Source organism: Augochlora pura, chromosome 8, assembly GCF_028453695.1.
Source record: "Augochlora pura isolate Apur16 chromosome 8, APUR_v2.2.1, whole genome shotgun sequence".
NCBI classification, from domain to species: Eukaryota; Metazoa; Arthropoda; class Insecta; order Hymenoptera; family Halictidae; genus Augochlora; species Augochlora pura.
The window spans coordinates 13647620-13669462 of NC_135779.1; the positions used below are offsets into that span (position 1 = coordinate 13647620).

Here is a 21843-nt window from a genome sequence, read left to right on the forward strand (position 1 = left end):
GTTGATTTGTTGGAGACCCTGGCTGGATGGTCGAATTGATTTAATTTAAGCTAATCGCTTAAAAACCATGTGTAACTTTTGTAGCCTATCCGGATAACGAGCTGCGTACACAAATCTTGTATGTTTCTGTAGTGTTTACGACACTCCCCCAGCACCATGAACATATCAAAAGCTTCTTGAAAATCGTTCATTTTCGCAATCCGACGTATTCACATCAGGAGGTAATGCGTCAGTAAGTAATATGTTTATGTCGTTGCGTGAGGTGAACGACTCAACAAAACACGAACGAACATCATTTCGAGTATGTTCTGTAGGTAGAACCAAACCAAGGTTAGTGGATCCTGTGAAAGTGATTATTGCGCTACTTTTCGGTTTTTCAACTATTTTCATACTTTGCGCTACTAGAATGACCTTAAGTTATAGGTCGCTGGATTCGTCTTAAAATATGTAATATTGTCATCGAAAAACAAATACATAGTTCCATTTGAAAAAACATCGATGACCTTGAAATCTCAAAAAATATAACCTTTAAAAAAAACCATTTCCACGACAACATGTGCCCCTTCGAACCAAACAATTTGTTCCTCAAGCAATTTTGCGTATCAGTATAATTATAATAAATTTTTAAATAAAAAGTGGGAGAAATTGTTTGACGTATAAAAGGTGACACGTTGATCTTAGTCGATTTCTATCAGTTGATTCTTTGGGTAATCTTCGTATTAATTATTTGTTTCAAGTAATTTTTTGGATTAACCAGTGATCCAATCATGTTATTTTAGGGCAGAATTAGAGAATGGAGTAAAAACGCTTGACACGCCTCTGTGGCGCTCGATGTAAACAAAAAGACACAGGAAACTCGCTCGGCAACCCCATTTTAACCCTTACCTGTATCTATGTGCGATTCTAACTACGCGACGCAGTCAGCAATCCCTGTGAAGCCAACCTAAAGCCTACGCATTTTTCGTGTACGCTCCCTGACAATACCATGAAACGCTAACAGAATCATAACAATTTGTATTATGGAAAACAATGTGTTTCCAGTGTACAGTGTTAGTTGCGTAACTGGTACATCCCAAATAGCATGCGCATTTCCGATATTATATAAATTACGCGGAAAATTATTATCATCTTCTTGAACATAATTTCATTTTTAGCTACAATATTCACGAGTATTTTGATTTCTAATTTTTCAACTTCTTGTAATTGAATGATAAATTAAATTTTTACAGAATTGTAAATTTGTCATTGAATTTCTATCTATATACAAATTGATAGTTGTTAGTTTCAAGTTGCATATATTTTTATTTAACTCTATAAAGATTTCGATCAGAAAAGTCTAAATAAAATAGTTTCTTGATTTGAAAGGAACGCGACGGCGTATTAATTTCTGTATTTAACAATTTTTCATGAAATGCATGAAGTCACGAAACAACTATAAGAGGGGTCCGTAATGTAATGAAGGGTCTCATTTAATGTCAATAAAGAACACAGTAAATAACAAAATCAAATTTTTAATTACTTTACATTAAAACTTCTTTCCTTTAGAGTATACTCTGCTACCCAACATCATCAACAATTTTCCATAATATTTCCATAAACGGACCTCACGAGTCACGATAAAATATCTACTTTTGTTGCTTTTGAAATTAGGTTTAATAATTTTGTTTTATAAAAAGCGATTCTACCAAGTTGTAATGTAAATTTTAGTTTGGCTATATCATGTGCATATTTTCATAGTTCTTTGTTGACGATGGCTGTGTCTATTATATTATTCACTTTTATATATATAAACTTTGTAATTGTTTTCATATACCTTCCTACATAATAATACCATAACTAATCATATATGCCATTTAAACTGTGACTTTCTCCTTCTTTAAACCACGAAAGTAATAATTTAAATCACGAAAGTAATAATTTAAATCACTAAAAGCATTTAAATTAGAACGTTCTCCGTCCGAAAAGGTTACAATTTTGTGGTCTTCATGGAGGTCGTTAATCTCCAAAACCTAATTGTACTTATTTGTGGCATTTGATTATGTTTTTTTTTAAACAATTTGCAGCGTTTCAAGTGGTTTAAACTCTGTATTATTCCTTAAATTGTTGAACATAGAATGAGATCCTTTTCTCCACAACATTGTCGTTTTTCAACGACGCATCGCATTTTTCAAATGAAATTTATGCTACGCTTTAAATAATTAACTACAACGCAAAGATTTCTTCTTAATATATTGGAAATTATTATCAGTGTATATGTATTTTTCTTTAACATTTATTGACCGGTTCCATTTCACTTAAACTGAATTTTCTTGCTTGCAATATTTCGTACAAATGAACAAGAAGAATTATCTAATATTATTCATATTTTGCGTTCGATATTGAAGAATTTCAATCGAAATCCTCTTTCCATATTCTTTGCTTTTACTATTTAAATATAATTTTTGCCACAGCTACGTTGGTTAACCCTCCTCTGTCGCTAATGAATTCTTATACGAAAACAACAATTTATTTTTATTTTCAATCGCAATGACTATCTTCCAAAAACTTGTAACGATTAAAATGCAGATTTTTAAGCAAAATAAAACTTGTCTGCATAAATACCAAATAATTTCCAAATTTTATATTTAACGTATTCATTTTTTTCATAAATGCATAAAATTCGCAGTCTAGTAGTGATACACGCTAAACACTTATGGTGCTCGCTGTTCTGTTTCTGCAAATCTGCGCTTTGCACAATATTTAGAATTCCCGCTGTATGTTCAAGGAAAACATGGCGGATCTAATTAGGAATTAAGCACTTCTCGCACGCATGATATTTGTCATCCTTGCGCAACTTAGAGCGTTTGTACAGTTAAATAATAATTTGCATATCAAAATGAAGAGCAGATTGAAAGGTTTCTACTTTCGCGAAATCGAAGGAAATAAATTGAAGATCTCGAATTTAAGGATCTCGAAACGTTGCATTGAGAATTCAAAGATATTTAAACCTTTTTCACTCAAACAGCGACTACTAATAATTAGTATATTATTTTTCAAAATAATTGTCACCTCATAGGATTTTTTAATATTTAACTCTCCGCATTTGAAGCTATTGAAACTCTAAATTCGATGCATTCTGTCCGACCTGCAATATTTTCAGTTGATATGATTTAATGGGTTTTGTGTACATGATATTAAGGCTGTTAGCCCATAGTTGGCATTAGTGTCTAAAGAGTTGACACTAGAACTGTCTAATTAAAATGGATGATTCTGATGTTATAAAAATATTGTTATGTAAATTTTTTAGCTTCTATAATTGACAGTACAATGCTGTCAATTGTGCAGCCAAATAAAGCTGTACAATGAATACTTTTATAATTCACATTTTTGCACTTTAAACTAACCCTTTTTCGAATCAAATTCACGTTAATACTTGTTGATAAAATTTAATTAAACATTATCGGTTCTTTACAATGTGATATGGCCAATGGCTAAAGATCTAAAACAAAATTAATAAAGAACAATATATAAATCTTAAATTTTATTTTAAATATACAGAGTGTTTCAGATAAAAGATTATTTGTAATATAGGAACATACATATATGTTGTTTTGTTAAGTTATTGTTTAATCATCAGTAAAAATGAATACTGATCCTTCAATCACTAAATTTGACGTGAATTTTATTTACACAAAGATGATCGAGAAACAAATAGGAGAATATTATCGAAGAAAAGGATTAATTTAAAACGAACCTGTATATTATAGTAGAACTTGTGGGAAGTTTAAATAACTCTGTATTAATAAATTGTTAAAAGTGTGTGTGTTGCACGAACCAACTGTCTCGATTCCACATACAGAAAATCAAAGGTCGTTCGAAAGAAATGTTTTAGTACGAACGTTAATAAAAGGAGCATCGAAACCCCGTTCATGAGTCAGTACAAACAAACTTTCGAATTATTTCTGTTACCTTAAGCAATCATTGATAAAAGAGATCCTACATGAATACAATTTTAATGGGACGTTACAAAACGGAAATATGCGAGCGTACAATTAACTTTACGTAACATGTATGCCCAGAAATGTTCGTATTCTGTAGCAAAGCTTTTGTCTATCGGTCGAACCGATATCGAATCATTATGTCGATCCTTATCGTCGTTAAAATTGCAATACAACTGTATAACCTAATGTTGAGCCAAACATTTCGCACTACGTAATTAAAAGTAATCAACAGTTCTTATCGACCAGAACTTCCGTCAAATGATAAACATTACACGCAATATTTTAAAATGTAAAATAAGGGTTTAATTCCAAGGATTATAACTGTTACATATATTCAATATAAAAAAATCGTCGTAAAATATGTTTACTTGTAAGTAACAATTAGACTGAGGATTTTATGCATTTATAGCAATATTGGCTGCTTTCAATTTAAAATAGTTAAAGGACAGTTAAAGGAATTGACAAATGTCAATGTATTATTTTGGGTCTATTAAAATTATTAAGGAAGGAAGACACCTGTTATTTAGTTTCTGTTTCATGTAATTGATACGAGCGATTTTTATTTTGCATTAAGATTCGCAGTTTCAAAAGAGTCGACAAATTAAAATAAGTAAGGAGTATGTATCGATGTGCTATTTTCAATTTGTTGAAAGTATTAACAACTGAAGCAGAAAATCGCATACGTGGTCTACTTTCAACATTTATCGGAGAAGAAAATTCTATTTCAATCGTTCATAATAATTACAGATGCGATAAATTTTATTTCGATCACCTGTTATACAGGTGATAGAATATAAATTTATTAAATTCAGTTAATTCAATTTACGCGTTATTTTACTTCGCGTTAATACAGTTCAGTATCATAGAAAAAAGAGCATATTAATTGTAAATTGTTTCAATCCCACATATTAACCAAATCATTACGCAGAAGCAAACATATGTTAACACAATACTGTTGTGTTTCTTTTTGTAGTCTCGTTTCTTACAGTAACAGAAATACTGCTTTGGTCAAATACGAAATAATTTTCGTATTTTTTTTTTTTCGTAACTTGTCAATAATTGTCATCAGTGATTGATATAAAAAATGTCTCCAATAATAGCTACATGAATAATCAAAACAGAATTTTCTTGGTCGATAACTATTAGGAATATGCTGCGAATTTCTATGCGAAATAAAAATGATTTGTATTTGGTATGCATTCAATTTTGTCATAAATGCATAAAATTGGCAGTCTAGTTTCGAATAACTACAATAAATTACCTGCATCAAAAATAATTATAAATGACCAAAATATAATTTTCATAATCTATAATTATTACTAGCAGCGCAACAAGTTTTTGGCTAATTGTAATTATTATCTGCAATCAAAAATTAAAATCGCGAGTAAATACTGATATTTTTCTTACTAATATTTTTCCGATATTACTATATATACGATATGTTACTGATATTTTTCATAAAAATGTTTCAAATAACTGTCTCTTTGTGTTCCCGTTTTATTCATTGAGAATCTTTCTGGCCATGGTAAATATTTTACTAAATGTTTAGATTCTGCAAAGTTTGTAATGATTTTTTGAAAGAAATGTTTCTATGCGCAACACGTTCAATTTATGTTTGGCGCTCTTCGTTCCGCGAAAACATGGAGCAACCAATCAGAAGAAAGGACGAAAGGGGGAGGTAGGCAAAGGAAGGAAGGAAGGAAGGAGGGAAAGTACATGTTTTGCCAGAAGCCTTCATTCAGGATATCACCAATATGATGTGAAATGATCTGTTTGAGAGTATTAAAACACGTAAGAACAAACCTACAAGTCTATAAATACAAATCTACAAACAACGAGAACAAATACGAGACTTTGCTGAAATACTATCAGAAACTACATATGTTGAGTAGAGAAAATTTGAAGAATCCACCAACAAAGATAAACAAACGTAGAGCCATATTTCTTGATCACGAGATGCACTTGTACACACCTTGTACATATAGTATCTAGAGTTGGTAGTTGAAATTTAACCATTATCAGACAATAATAATAATCTAAGTTGCAATTATATAACAATATAATTTTGCACAGATCTAAAAACATTTGAAATGACATTATTTTAAGTATCATTTAAAAATATTTCACAGTTATTTTCATGCTCGCGTTCCCTTCAAAAATAATATTATTTGAAATAATTATGAAGTTAAATTTAATGCTTTGGGTTAACTTTCATCTTTTAACTTTACACAAATAAAATAAATTCCTTATTATTTTCAGTATTATTTCTTTTAACCGATTTGAAAAAAAAGAAATAAAATAATTTGTTATTAGAAATCGTTTTATCTCAAATGAATCAATATTATTTTTTATTTTCAAATAGTACTACTGAAAATGATGGTCTCAAAAGAATTATTTCAAACAGTTATTCTATATTTTTATTTGAAATAAAATTTGCCTAGACCTGACTCTATGAACGAAATTGTGACTACTTAATGCATTAACAAAATGCATTATTCAACAATATTCTCAAAAACTTGATGGTCAAATAACGGTATTTATACTTTGTAGCAAAATGTACTTCGCTGTCCTAATGTTACAACATTCATTCCCCAATGCGTGGAGATATAAATTTAACAAGGGTCAGAAACGACCCGGCTTTATTTTTCGTCCTTTAAAATAATTATTAATTGTTTCATCCTACTAATTAATACCAAAGCAAATTTACGATTGTAACATCGAATTGTTGTTTACCGAATTAGTCGCTAAAAAATTGACCAATCACAATTATTTGGTAAGTTCGGTCTATTTACCGGCGTTAGCAATACTCCAACGATTTTGTCGATCGGTTGCAAGCTAGTTTCATTGGTAAGGCTTACCAATAAAAGTTATTCACTTGATTAAACCTTACGTGGGTAATCCAATTGGTGGTGCAGTGATGTGACACTCTTTAAACTATAATTTATTAAGCATCGTCGATCAGGAAGCGCATACAGTCGTTCGATCAATTCAGTAACGTAAAGAACGCAGATTTCATTGCGATGGACTAAATAGAATGATTACAACTAGATGTAATGAATATAGAATATTATTACTTTGCAGAAAACATAATAATGATTTTTTCCGCATTGATAAATTCGATATTTGTGAACCTATAGTGAGATTTTATAAATCGATTATTTTATGTTAATTCTTAGTTCCTAATGATGTCCTTCATTTTTAAATATTTTCTTCCTAAAAGCTTTTATAAATTTTGACTGAGACCTTTAATGTTATATCTCAGTGAACAATGGATGAAAAGCAACTTCTATAGAAGCATACAAGAAATTAAGTGTATACATAGTGAAATTATATTTTTTCATATAAATTTTAAATGAACATGCCAGAAAGTAATTGTGAAAGAAAAAATGGAAATGGATGCTTTTGTACCTACTATCATGGTAACTAAGGACTAGATGTCTATGAAGACTAGTACAATTATGTGCATGCTTTAGTAGTTTTATACACGTATCTTACGAAAACAAATCTTTTGCCAATTCTAATTCTTAGTACTTTGATGTTAGTTTATTATAATAAGTTAAAAAAAGCACATATGAGCATTCTACTGCTACACATTATAATAAATTGGTTCTTCAAATCTACAGTACCAAACAATAATATTCATTGTGACTTGTAATAATTGAGATAAATATACAAATATACCTATCCTTCTACTCTAATGTGGACATATGGAAATATTAAATAAACCGCATAGCAAATTATAATCCAGAAATTATTAGAATTAATTTGTACTTGGTTGTACCATTAACAATATGATTATGTGCTGTTAACTAGCTATTTTTATGTATCATTACAAATTTTATAACACTTGATGTTTTAAGTCACTTCAAATAATACTCAATTTGAATATCCTTGTGAGATGTAACCATATTAATTGTACCCAAATCTAAAGACAAAAAATTTGTTCATGCAGGAAAAAGACTTGAAAACTTACCACCACCAGATTTCCAACAATTATCAGTCATCCCTGTTTATCCATCTGCAAAGTTGGCACTACATTATTACACTGATATCCAACTTGTTCAATTATGTCACATCACAGATGTCTTTGGCAGGAATATACACCCTCAACGCACTTTTCTTGAACTCTTCGTATCCGATAAGTAAACTTTTATTTTCGTTAAGACGTACTGCACCAATGAGAAGACACCTGTTTTATTATAGCTCTCACAACACTGTCTTGATCATAGAGTTTCAAATATGTATGGGCAATAGTGCGATTACATACTTGCAATTATATTTAAATAGTTTCTTTATAAATGGAAGATATTTACATAGAACTAGCGGATGATATAACACTTCATTAAACACATCTATAAAGATATATTAGTTGTTATTTTAAATTCTATATTTACACAAGTAAATTTTCTCAATTTATTCCTTAGTTTGAGAAAATCAACGAAATAGTACTTGTTTCGTGCCAGTGACATTTCGTGTTGCATGTGTCCTCCTTGTATTTAAATTGAACATTAATTTATTTATTACATAATTGAAATTTATTTTACTTTATAATTGATTACAAAGGTACCTTTAAATAAATTCTGTATTTTCTATTTTTTACATAAATTATGTCATGAATTAAAAATGCTAATTTAATCATACAACACTTAAAAAAATTGTAGATATCATGAGTAGAACATACATGCATATGTATATATCAAAAATTTGAAATAAAATGTGTACCTGTATAAAACAACACTTGAATTTTCTTTACTTTTAGACTTGCAGAATGAATATTAAAATCTATTTTATATTCTTATTCTCTCCTCAGTTTTAAAATATTTCAACTTATAGTCTCAGATGTTCAACAAGAGTATTTAAAAAAGCGACTGTCACATTAACCCCAAGGATACAGGGAACAAACAAGAACACATCTAAATAAGGAATGATTGGTTGGAAGGTGTCATGGAATAAAAATTAATCACTCGTAACTTGATTCGAAACGAATTTCGTAATAGCAACAATTTGCATGAACGGAAACAGTCCCATGACTATCGAGGCGAGGTTATGAACGGTGTAAATAAATAAAATTGTACACCAAAAGGAGAATACTGTCTATCGAACTGCTGAGTGAGGTTATTTATGAGAATCAAAAAAGATTTAAGACACTTGAAACACGATCATGTACCTGTTGTGCGGTGATATGTCGTAATACAAGCACAACAATCAACTTTAAATTGAAAACGGGATACAAGCGTATTCCCGTCGCACGACCAGGTCGACAAGTTTCACCTGAAGTTTTCTCAATGGTGCCTATATAGGAAACGTCGAATTAGTTTGACGCCTTTAAGGTTACGACGTCAATTCAACAAGAATCTGGTATTCTGGAAAAATCGCGAGGCACTGTTTTGCGAGCGCAGAAATCAAAGACCAGGCCTCTCATAAACTAGGCCTGACATCATGACAAAGACAGAAACGAACGTGAAACGTGATGACGAACGGACGACTAAACGCACGGCAATAGGGGGTCTCTGTATTATCTGTGTCTCTGTCCGCCCGTCTGTCTGTCTTTTTCCGTCTGTCCTCTCTTACATGTGCATGCACGCATACATTCTCCTCCTCCCTCTCTCTAGGTTGAACATTCGTTAGCTCGGTTGCTCGCACTGCTCTTCGTTACTTCCCTAGATAATTCTATCTTCTTCGCACCGGCCAATACAAGGTTAACCGTTCATCAACACGAAACGGCACAAGCTACCACGTTTGTGAATTTTTGTGGGCAATCACCAAGTGCCCTAATTATTCAACGTACCTCGCAACGCATAATAGAACACGGTCTTTCCTCTTATTCCTCTGTCTTTCTTTTCCCCTATCTAGCTACCTTTCTCTTTCTTTCTCTTTCATGACATAGCGCACTTTGCTTATTGAAAGAAAGGGGAAAAACTCATGGAAAATGGCCGCCGCCCGCTTGTTACCGATTTATCCCCTTCTTGCATGGCTACTCTCAATGTACACGGTAACGAGCGTGAAAACACAAACAATGCTAATGCTTCCTGTATTCGAGCCAATAGGTCGTGATTATGATGAGAACACAGATTACGCGATGTCGAAAACGTATATTCTAGACGCCGGCACACATATGTAATAATTGCACTACTTGCTACTACGAAAGAGTATACGTATTAGTTTTTTAATTTGCGAAGTATATGACACCTCTTCCATTTGTCGCGCGTTTACGTGTGAAACTATGGAACATAACACTTGTTTAACACCACGATTTATTAAGCAAACAATCACTGCAACGGGAATGGACCGTCAGCGTCTTAAAAGTCATACGATTTTCTTTCGCACGTACTCTCGACGACAATGACGTCGCTTCACCATAGCACACGCTCGAGTTTCTGTCTCACTCACGTCAATAGTTTCGTTCGCCACCTTACGACTTCGGCTATTATCGGTGAACTACGATGTTTATTCGGTACATCAACTGACCAGTCATGGTTCACACTGAGATCGTTGCTGCTGCTCCTCTTCGTTTACATACTGCATTGCTACTTCTAGACGGTAGATGCGGTTATCGGTGGTTATGTATTACCTTAATCGTTAAACTACGAATTCTTTATATTTATAATAGATACAATCGTCTAGTGCATAAAAAAGAAACAAATTTCAACGAATTCCGATGTAAACATCGTTTTTCCCTTATTCGGTACAGTTTACAAACATATGTACGCGTGTTTCTTAATTTCTATTAACAGAAATTCCTTTACAAAAATTTTCGTTTGAATAAATCTGTAATTTGTTAGTTATTTGTAAGGTAATAGTTAATGTCTAGAAGATTGTGCGTAGGGTATAATTCTTGGTATCTTCCAAATTCATTTTTGCCTACGTCTTCATTGATTTTCTTTGGTTATCTGTCAACAGAGTTTTGTTAAACTCCTGTATACATTTATGTATGTATATACGTAGTATAGGTCAAATATGTAATAAGTATTGTAATAGGTAACACTAATTTTATGTATTAGATTATACAAAATTTATCGACGAAATAAATTTTATAATTAATTGTTACACGATAGAACGGATATGTATGTATTTACAAAGATGACTCTACACATCAAAACATTTTATTGTGGTCATTTTTATCATATACATTTAATTTAAATAAAAAGGTCTCAAAATGTTTTTATCTTATACAAAATTTAATATATACAAATATATTTGCTAGTCCATATTTAAAATATAATAAATATTAAATAATGCAAAGTGGAAGAATGATATTATTTTTCATTTATAATTATATTATTTTATTATTATATAATAAAATTATTAATTATTATTTTATTATTTATAATTGAAAATTTTGTAAATTTTCTACTGCCTTGTAAAATTTATATGACTTTTTAAAATTATATAGTTATATTTTTTATGCATGTATAGATTCTTATTAAATGAAAGAATAGAACTGATTATATTAATATATAGGCTGTTAGTCAACTTATACAATGTTCTGAAACATTTTTATAATAATAACGTACATCTATACTAATAATTATTTTCATCAAACAATTATAAGATATTATAATATTGATAACACAATAATTATAACATTATTTATTATCGTATACACTTTGTTTGTATACTAAGCTTAGTAAAAACATCAGATTGGGAAGTAAAAGAGTAACATTTTTATATGTGTATTTGATTGTATAGTGTATTGAATTACTTACTATTCAGAGGTGGCCTTGATTGCATATGTTGAATAATATTCATAGTGTATAATAAACACAAAATCTATCAATGTCAATATAATGTATGGTCCAGCATAATTCATGTCTTACAATTCATCCATGTATAGCACTGTATATTAGTTTGTTTTAAACTACAAATAAATTTTTTCCAATATAAATTTAGAATATCAATTAGAATTGTAAAATTATAAATGTTACATTTTAAAGTATAAGCAAAATACTAGAATAAGACAACAAAAACCATATATAACATTTTTTTTATTAATATAACTTATAATCAATATTAAGTTTTTACATTATTCTATTGTACTCTTTTTCTTAATATATTAGCTTAAAGTATAAATATTTTTTCTTATGATAATTACATATGAACGTTATACAATGATTGAAATAATTCCAACAGTTAATCAGAGAAATGTCATGGTACAAGCAGTCCGTTTACTGTTACAAAATTTGTTTAATAAATAATTAAATATATCCAATAATTTATTAAAAAGTTTTATTAATATTCCGGAAAGGAAATATTATCTCGAAATTGTATAAAACCAAATATTGTTTTTATTTGGAACAATTGTAATTAAATATCTTATAATGTGTAATAAATTGGGCATAAAGAGAATAATTTAATTAGGCAACTACTAATATTACACATTTATATAATCACATTTGAAAACTTATAAAATAAAGCTAATAAGTTTATATATATAATTTCTCGTAAATTTCTGAAAATACGAAAGAATATGATCATGTGTGTATGCATTCAATACTATCAAAGAATTTGAAATAACAACAGTTTTCTGATATAAAAATACTACTTTCGTTGTTACCAACAAGATTAATAAATAACAGAGGAATTATCAGGAAGAATAATATAAGAAAATAACAAATATAATATAAAATTAACATTTGTAATCAATCAAAAGTAAATAAAAATAGAATTTATCTGAAATAATAGTATGTCAACACATGTATAGAACCCTGTTTTATACCTAGATTATACGTAATGAGAATTAATTTTTATTCTTCACATTATTAATACTCTTACAAAGGGTGGTATATTTTATTACTTTACTTATGAAGAAAATTTGGATCGATATATCAAAGTATATAGTAAATATTTGTGACTAGTACATCGTAATTATACTATAAAATCTTAAAATGTATAAAAAATTAAATATTTCTGCAAGAATGGAACTTGCATAAATTTAGTTTCAGTACTATTGTGAAACGAAAGATTTATATAAATTAATTTGGTGTACATAAAGAAATAAAAACATTTATAATGTTAATGATTATTAAATTACAAATGTTTACGAATTTGTGTTATATAAAAATATATAACAAAAATAAAATTGAGTATAAAGATGAAATTTCATAATTTTCACATTCCAGTGAATTTAAAAGATACTATAAGCTTAATAAATTTCTGTTGCATATTCCATTTCGAAAATTAATTTTCGTGTGATGATATTCTTCATAAACATTCGCAATCTAATGGTTATACATAAAATATCACAATTCTTAATTCATTTATACTTTTAACTAAATGAATATCTTCACTACACGTTATTCTTACTACTTGAATAATTTTCATGATTATGTAAAATCATAAATTTTTATTAATAAGTAAAATCTATTAGTAGGTAATGCATTTTGGTTGCATTATAAAAACTATATCACATCAATGACAGTCCATGTTTGTAAATTTAAGGTATAAACTTGTTGTAAGAAAATTATTAATTTAGTATTTCAACAGCCCAAGAAAAAGAAATGTGTTTAAAAATGCATTTCCTACTTCTGTTAAATACACATTTTATACTATATTAACATTTACTATCCTAGAATATTATGAATATCAGTATAATACTTGAATCTAGGTTTATAGTAAATTGCAAATAATACATTACAATCGTCTCTTTTTAAAGTTATAAAATTTCCTTGTATTAAATATTTCCTAAGAATAAACCATTGTGATAATATATTTGTAATACGTTCTGATTTCTGTGATATGGTAACATAATTAATGTATCTGTAACAACAATTTGAATTTTATTCATATTTATCGTATTAAAAAATCCTATTATTATTTTACTAACAATTATATATTTTAGAAGTCGTTGTAATATGTAAAATCAGTGTCTCAATGAACACTCTCATAGTAAAGTAATACATTGAAATAAAAATAATAATACATTAAAAAGTATTAGCAAATGATCAGAAAGATGATAATTAGTTGTAGTTTTTGTTCAATATAAAGAAGATCTCTACAATTGTTATTATAAGTATGGAATTATTGACAAACGCTAACAAATTAACGTCTGGAGTTTGTAGCCTATAACGCTAATATTTTTGTAAATTGCTTGTAATCCCGATCAAACAAAAGAGTTCAATTTCCTTAAATGCCTTCCTCAATGTCACTTATGCAATTTTGGCCGTAATGAATAAATATTTTGTGAAGAAGATTAAGTTAGGCCTTCAAGATGTTCAATAAAGACATTTATCTTCTTTGGTAGAGCACATTAGATAAAAAAAGAATTGTGAAACTGACATTGAAACGAAAACTACTTAAAGACTGATTAATTGTAGAAGTAAGTGTACATTAAGAAGGAAACTATGAGTAGAGACAGTAATAAAAATAGAAATTTTTAAGATCTTGTTTGATGATAGCATAATATAATCAGTATGTGTATTGTACATCACTATTAAAAATCAGAAACAGAGTGGATTTCCTAATTCTGGGAAACAATCACGTGCTTATGTATTATTGTTTGACCATTCATAACCAAAGTGATGCATAGCCATAGACAATGGAAAGTTTGTATGATAAAGATATAATCTTGGCATGATACGTACATTGACCCTATAGCATTGTGTGCTATGAGTGCTAAGAAAGCTTGGAAGATCATGATGTAGCAAGTGCAATACTTGCGATTATTTTGCCTGCATGCCACATCTACCAACATTTTCGGAGTTGGGTCACAGATCTTATAGTATATTACCTTATGTCTACTGGGGTATGTGTCGATCAAAGTTATATGGCAAGTATTACTCTAACAGTAATAGAAAATACTAATTTAGACCAAATCCTAGCGTTCTATGCGTACAGCGAACATGCACAACTTGCAAGCCTATATGTCGATGTAGTATCTTAAAAAATGTATGTCAACTTAAGCAACATTGATGCACATCACATTGATTTAGCAAAGTTCAACTTCCAATTGCAGGATGGTTTCCTTGCATGATGGACTGTTCATAGATTTTCCAAACTAAATAAACTGTACAAGCTGCAGTTGCTTAGGCAGTTTTTGTATCCTTGGAGATTCTGACAAAGGATGTTAACATCATTCAAAATTGAGTCACATGACACACATAGTAGTTGAGGAATATTTTAGAAGATCTCAGCATAGATTATATTAACGAGAACACATTCCAGCGTGAACAGCTTTACCACATATTTATAGTGATTCGTGAAGCATTCATGCGACAAAGTTCGATTCAGTTTACTAGTTGTTAATTGATGTGGATAAAAGTAATGGAAGAGAATGTGTACAATGTGAATTTCACATTCAATTTATTTGTACAATCACTATGGTTCTTTGATCAATTCCACTGTGTTGAAAAGATTACAATATATTTGAGTACTACTAACTGTGATAAATCCTTAGAAACTCTCAGAAAAGGAAGGATTTTTTCTTAGAAAAAGACAATTGTTGTTGGTACAGGACAATTCCTAACCGAAAATTGGCAATGCAAGCTTGTTCCTACAAAACAAAAACGAGTAGAAACTTAATCATAACTTAACTAAATGCAAAATGTAAAACAACAGATCCATGAAAAGACGAAGATGTTTTTGATCTGTGTCAAGTCAGTATGTATCCAAGCTAACTTATTATGATATGTTGCTAAAGTCAAGGTTTGCATGAGTGATGTTGTTCAAAGAATTATAATCTATGTTATAGTTTTTAATATACTGAACACGCATTCGATTGTCACTTTTCTCTATTACTCTGAGTAGTTAACGAAATCTATGTTATTTTATGACCATTTATGTACGAAAAATCTATCACGTAATAAACATTTTAATTCAGACTAAGAATTTCAAAAATTAATTGAAAAGTATTGAAGAAAATAAATATAATAACGATGTCTTACACTCCTCAAATATTGTTTATAAATATTTATTTGATTTTATTCAAAAATAATATTTTTCGATAACTGAGGGTGATAAAGAAAAACGACTTTCGGATTCACTTTCATTGCACCAAAATGTATAACAATTAACTTAACTATTTATTTAAGTTTGATTCTTGTAGAAGATATAGCTAGTATATACAAGTACATATGGATACATGTCGAATATACAAATTATATTAAGCACATGACTTGGACATGCTACTGACTTTCAAAACAATTCAAAGAATTATGAATTTGAAATTGCAGGTACTTTCTATGTAAGAATATTTTTTTATATAGACACATACTATACATACATGTGCAATAATAATTATAATTGATTAATAATAACGCGTATAATTCTTTTGCTGTGGTTGTATATAAAATAAACAAAAATCATCCTCACTGCCCTGATAATTAAATATTATAATGTTTGGCATATATTTTGCAAAAAAATTAGTTCAATGCATCTTATCAAATTCTTCTGTTTCAACGCTGTTTTATACATGTATAACATATACATTCTTATTCGCAATTAGTGATTTATTAAAGCATGTATCCATAGCAAATGGGTTAATTAAATAAAATTTCTAATTCGAAAATGAAAGAATCAGAACATATTACATGTAAATTATTAATGGAAAACGTTACTAGAGAGTTTATATCATTTTTTTTATGCTATCACATTAATATATTAATTGTTGAAGCACTAATTTAAGAATACTAATCACTTTGCAATTATTTCTTATTTTCTTACCTGAACTGTTTTTAGATGTATTTAACTTTCCTGTTTTATACATCAACATCTTACATTGCATGAATAAATTATCCTTTCTCTACCAACCAAACCTATTTATTATTGTGGTAGATGTAGTATCACGTTTTTACATATCTTAAAAAATTTCTTCTAATCACTGTAACAAGTGATTAAAACTCTGCTGTCTTCTATATTAATCAATAACAACTTCTAAACTTGTGTCATTAGTAGATACGTTAATTTCTTCGTCTTGTATAGTAGTTTTATGAGTCATATTTGAAAGTGTTTGATGTAGATTTGAAGTTTGATTGTCAGGTTTTCCTTCCTCAACTGGTTGAACAGTAGTTAATGTGCTCCACCAATTGGAAAAAGCACCTTTTGCTTGCGAAAGTGCACCACCTAATTCATGAAAAATATCATCATTAATATATTTCAATGGTGTTTTATTTCTTCACCTCTTCAATAAATAATAATACAACTGACCTACAGCTTTTCCTGTTGTTGCAACAGCTCTACCAGTTGATGCCATTGCTTGGTTCAACTTTCTACCACTTTCTGTATTTTGCATTGTACTGTAATATAGATATTATTTATGCTAACGCATATATCACTTCATTATTTTGATAATTGTTATTACTGTAATAAGTATATCTTAAGATATTACTTACTGTGACAAACGTAATTTCATATCTTGGACTGATAATTGTCCTGCAAATGGGTGACCAGGTTCTATATTATTTATTTCTGGCTTATTAGAATTACCCCACATTTTGTAGTTATTTGTAGTACGCCAAGCAGCAATGAATGCAGAATTATAATGATCAGATTGACGAGTATCTTGTTGCATAGATGTTCGTAACATACTTAATAGGTAGACACGAAATTGAGTTCTGATCCATTCATCTCCACCTTCCCATCCCACACCATCCAAAAAAATATCTTTGCGTGGCTCTGCTACGTGTCGAACTAAATAATCAGCAAATCTAAGATCCTCTGTTGTAAGGTGTAACTGTCTTCTTAATTCAGGATCACTTGTTTCTATCCGTGTATTTTCAACCTATATACATATAATATTAAATAAACACACTGATTGTCTGTATCTCATATATCATTAAAATATCAATATCTTGATATGAATATACCTCTACTAATACATCAATGAGTTGCTTCTTCTGCTTAAATAAAACATTTGTAACTCCAACTATGTATCCTCTTACATTAACATCTGCCAAAAGATCCAGATATGGTAGTGATAAATATGGTAAACATAGATAACCCTTAAAAAAATTCAAATTGTTAAAAAATAGATCACACACATTTCATGTGTCTACTTATAACAATAATATGGCAGTACACCATATTTATATACCTTTGTGAACAGACTCAAAGGTAAACCACAAAGTTCTGGATTTATATGAGCAATTTGAGTGATGTTATTTGTTAAACGAGCATCCGAAAGAGCATCGTTACTTGTGTCACGCGGTAGAGTATTGTCTGTATCTGTTGCACTTAACGTAATTGTATTTACACTTTGTACTCTGTGTACATAATCACTTGGTTTTCCAGAATACATAGTATTATTTTGTTCTGCATATGACTCAGTACATTCGTGTGCAGCTTCAACTTCGATAACTTTCATATTTAAGTTTTCATTTTCATTATTATTTTTTTGTAGGCTCAAGTTATTAAATTCATCCATACATTTACCTTCCATGATTTCAACAGCTTTATTATCATTTATACATACTGAATGTTTATTAGAATTACCATTAACATGTTCTTTTTCTGTGTCCAATATGTTATCTTTCACACAATTTATTGAAGATATATTGTTATCAATACTGTGTACTATTTCTTCTTCCTCGAACGTAGGTATAGGCGACATTGGTCTAGATGGTCTAATACAAACAAAATAAATTCTGTAAGAAGACAGTTAAAGAAGAAATTTAGATGCCATATTTACTTAATAATTAATTACCTAACATAAGCAGCTTGCTGTAAACCATTTTCAATCATACTTGGAAACAGAGAAAGCAGTGTCAATATTGCTGCACATAATGGTTGCACTGGCGACTGGTAAAAGACTATTTTCTTTTCTAATAGAAGTAATTTAAATAATAAAAGAACTTTGTGACGGAATTGTAAAATAAAATCCCTCGCAGACAACCCTACAAATAATATTTGTATAATTGTGGTAACAAATATTTATGTGTATTTTATTTCTTAATCTTTAATATTACCAAACAATATATACATTATTTTTTGTTTATAATTACCGACAAAGACTTGAGGTGGTATTTGACTTTCACTACTCATACAGGAATTGAGGTGATGATAAGTATCTTCTAATAATGATACTTTGCTGAAGTCACCTTCTTCAAAGTAAGCATGTGTTATTAATGCCATTTTAACTTGAATATGGCCATACAGTGGTAATGTACTTAGTACACATACAGATTTCTGAACAGTTCCTCTCGTTATATCAGACGTACGATTTTTTAGTTTCTGAAAATTTATTAATGTTAAAATTTTAAATAATCAACATTTTCCATTTCCTGTTTTTAAAATGCATTTTTTAACTGAAATAAACTGATATATGTAATTATTTAATAATTTTAACAAATCTAATACATACTCGTGAAAAAAATAAGTTCTCATAATATTATTTTATTAAAGTTAGGTCTGTTGAGTATTAGATGTTACTGCTAACCCATAAGTAATTTCAGTTTAAAAGAACATTTTAATTTACAAAGCCAAATGATTAGTTTCAATATTAAACTACAATTTGCTATCACATTGTTTAGTACTAAATACAGTTATAATAGATTGCTTTATAATTGTAGTTATAAATGTATAACTATAGTTTATTAAAGTATAATTGCAGCTATAATTAAATACTACTGACAAAAACAGGATAAAAAATCTAAATTAATCAACACACATTTAGTCATTGTAGTAATGAATTAATGCTAATAAATATTAGTGTCAAATAAATAATGTAAAACGAATATTCTGTTATGACAAAACTTCAGTTCTTATAATTATGTATCTTCTTAGTCTGTCAATAACTATCTTAAATTTTTCACAGCATCAGAGTTTGAAATTTTCAGATTTAGCATATAAAATAAGTGTAATGTAGTTGCTAAAGTGTTTACCTATTAAACCCTCTTTTTTTAAATATTGGTTTCAGCTTATTCAGGGTGGCATTAATTGAAAATATCATAATTTCAGTTTCATGGTTACTGTGTAAATTGCATTAAATCCATAAGTATAATTATTTTGTCATGATAAGAGCTTGTAAACATGTAAATTTTCATGTTTTATAGATTTTCATTCAACATCAATTATGTAACTTACAATATCTGTGTTTTTATCAATCTTTTGGTATTTTATATATTATTATAATAGACATATATAGATATATATTTTCCCAACTTTGCAGTCCGATAATTATTATCAAATTCGTTTTAAATATATACAAAATATTTGTAATAAGATTATTTGTCTTGAATTTTGTGATCAGTTTGTTATAACATTTATCTTTGTAAAAAAATAAAATTTGGAAGAAATTTTAGGTAAGAGATCTTGGAGATATAATATTCTAAGTTCACATATTGTTTATCCACAAATAATAATAAATTTATAAACTACATGTTATGAGTAAAGCTGAATTCAAAAATTATTTTCCAGTACAAATTTGTTTCATTTTTAAACTGTAACATATGTACAATATTTTAATGTTATAGCAATATATTTCTTACGGGTATCTCTATATAAGGTAAAAAATCTTAATGAGTAAAAAATTAAGATTTAAATAATCAGTTGGGGATACAGTTCACTATTTAGCTTATATAAAATTATAATTCATTCTAAGTTTCACTTTTCATATTGACTTATTTTAGAAATTGATGAGAATTATGTAATACGTCCAGGGGTAGCATATTAATAAGTAAAAACAAATCACAATTTTTAATTTAACTTTGTATCAAAATAAAATTAATAATTCAATTTTCCTAAAAACATGCAGATGTTTAGTTGTTTACATTTTTTAAAGCAGTATTAATTGGTGGTTTTATTCTATGCCAACATTAATTTATAAATTTCTATTCCTAAATGTAAAGCACATAATATATTTAAAAAATAAATAAATAAATGTAGTTATATAACTGTTTTAAAGTAGTAATGATTTAGTAGGTAATGGAAAAAATATAGATATTTGTAATAAGTAAATTGATGTGTTTTACTTGAATATTAAATTTCATTTTTGAAAAATATAGTTGTTATTCACAAAATGAATTATATTTTATTCATGAAAATCAATGATAGTTTTTAGATTATATATTTGTAGTGACTAAAATCAAAATTATTTTAAAATTACAAGTTATATCACAATGTTTAATATCGTATAAGAAAATAAATTCAGAAAAAAGGGACTACACTGAAATGTTATTCATTAACAATCTTATTACCTCTACTGGGATTTGTCTAAAGCACGAAATACCATATATTGTACGTTTTGCATCATTTAAGCTAGGTAAATGAAAGTAAACTGTATCTTCATCGTAATTGTGAGATCCATCTGGTAAAGCAAGAGTTGGCAAATATTTCCAACCTAGCGGACATTCATTTGAAGCTCCTGGCACCAAAGGAGGAAATGAATATTCTACCTAATAAAAAATTATAAATATAAGTTTACTATCCACTGTAATAGATTGCATATTTATTGTTCATATATTTATGCTAAATTTCTACTAATCGAGATAATAAATGTTCTCAATTAAAGTTGATATTATTGCATTTTTTATGTGTTCTCATAGTTTAAATATGTTATAGATGATGTTTATATATATTTATCTATTTATCAATTGTAGCCATCAATTATAAGACATAGGCAAGTATATTTCTTAAACATGACGTTTTAAAAAATTGATAATATGAAAATTTGTTGCGAGATTAGACGAAATAATGATAGCGGCTTACTTGACATCCTTTTTTGTGATGAAATCCGACGACAATCACATGAAGTATTGGTCCAACAGATTCTGCCATATTTTAATAATGTCTGTTAGGTAAAATTTACATATGGCGTGTCGTTTAATAATCACATCAATTTAATTCTTTCATTTTAAACCAGTAAAAATATTCCTCTTTACGAGAACTACAACTAACAATAAGCACTTGGTTTGACATGCGCTTAAAATCCACC

General features: G+C 28.8%; 2 protein-coding genes across 15 annotated transcripts in view; both read right to left on the minus strand.

Annotated features, from left to right (window-relative positions):
* Nucleotides 1-10386, minus strand: part of Tlk (Tousled-like kinase) — an 83890-nt gene extending 73504 nt beyond the window's left edge. For 2 of the 11 annotated variants that reach the window (XM_078189357.1, XM_078189349.1), the window contains exons 1-2: nt 9769-10384; nt 7954-8332 (exon numbers count right to left, since the gene is read on the minus strand). In XM_078189357.1, coding sequence (XP_078045483.1) covers nt 7954-7984 — 31 coding nt within the window. In that variant the 5' untranslated portion in view covers nt 7985-8332; nt 9769-10384. Of the gene's footprint in view, nt 1-7953; nt 8333-8702 lie in introns of those variants that run through there. The other 9 variants (XM_078189360.1, XM_078189359.1, XM_078189355.1 and 6 more) reach the window with 8 other exon arrangements.
* A 1434-nt stretch (nt 10387-11820) lies between these two features.
* Nucleotides 11821-21843, minus strand: LOC144474252 (late secretory pathway protein AVL9 homolog). 4 transcript variants are annotated; one of them, XR_013494714.1, is made up of 10 exons: nt 21618-21843; nt 21107-21304; nt 18914-19142; nt 18616-18805; nt 18007-18535; nt 17780-17914; nt 17306-17694; nt 17121-17209; nt 16638-17036; nt 11821-11838 (listed from the first exon to the last, which is right to left on the minus strand). XR_013494714.1 is itself a non-coding variant. In XM_078188936.1 (9 exons), exons 1-9 carry the CDS (start codon nt 21684-21686, stop codon nt 16831-16833), a joined length of 2034 nt encoding a protein of 677 aa, XP_078045062.1. In that variant the 5' UTR covers nt 21687-21843; the 3' UTR covers nt 11894-16830. The 4 variants fall into 4 exon arrangements, 2 of the variants coding, with proteins under 2 accessions (XP_078045062.1, XP_078045063.1); XR_013494713.1 differs by lacking the exon at nt 11821-11838 and adding an exon at nt 11894-15468; XM_078188936.1 differs by lacking the exon at nt 11821-11838 and having other exon boundaries at nt 11894-17036.

Excerpts from the sequence above, each read along its gene's own strand:
- LOC144474252 (XM_078188936.1), bottom strand. The coding sequence starts at position 21,686 with ATGGCAGAATCTGTTGGACCAATACTTCATGTGATTGTCGTCGGATTT. Across the intron at positions 18,536-18,615 it reads CAGCAAGCTGCTTATGTTAG|ACCATCTAGACCAATGTCGC; the intron begins GTAATTAATTAT and ends TGTTTGTATTAG. Across the intron at positions 17,037-17,120 it reads AACAACAGGAAAAGCTGTAG|GTGGTGCACTTTCGCAAGCA; the intron begins GTCAGTTGTATT and ends TTCATGAATTAG.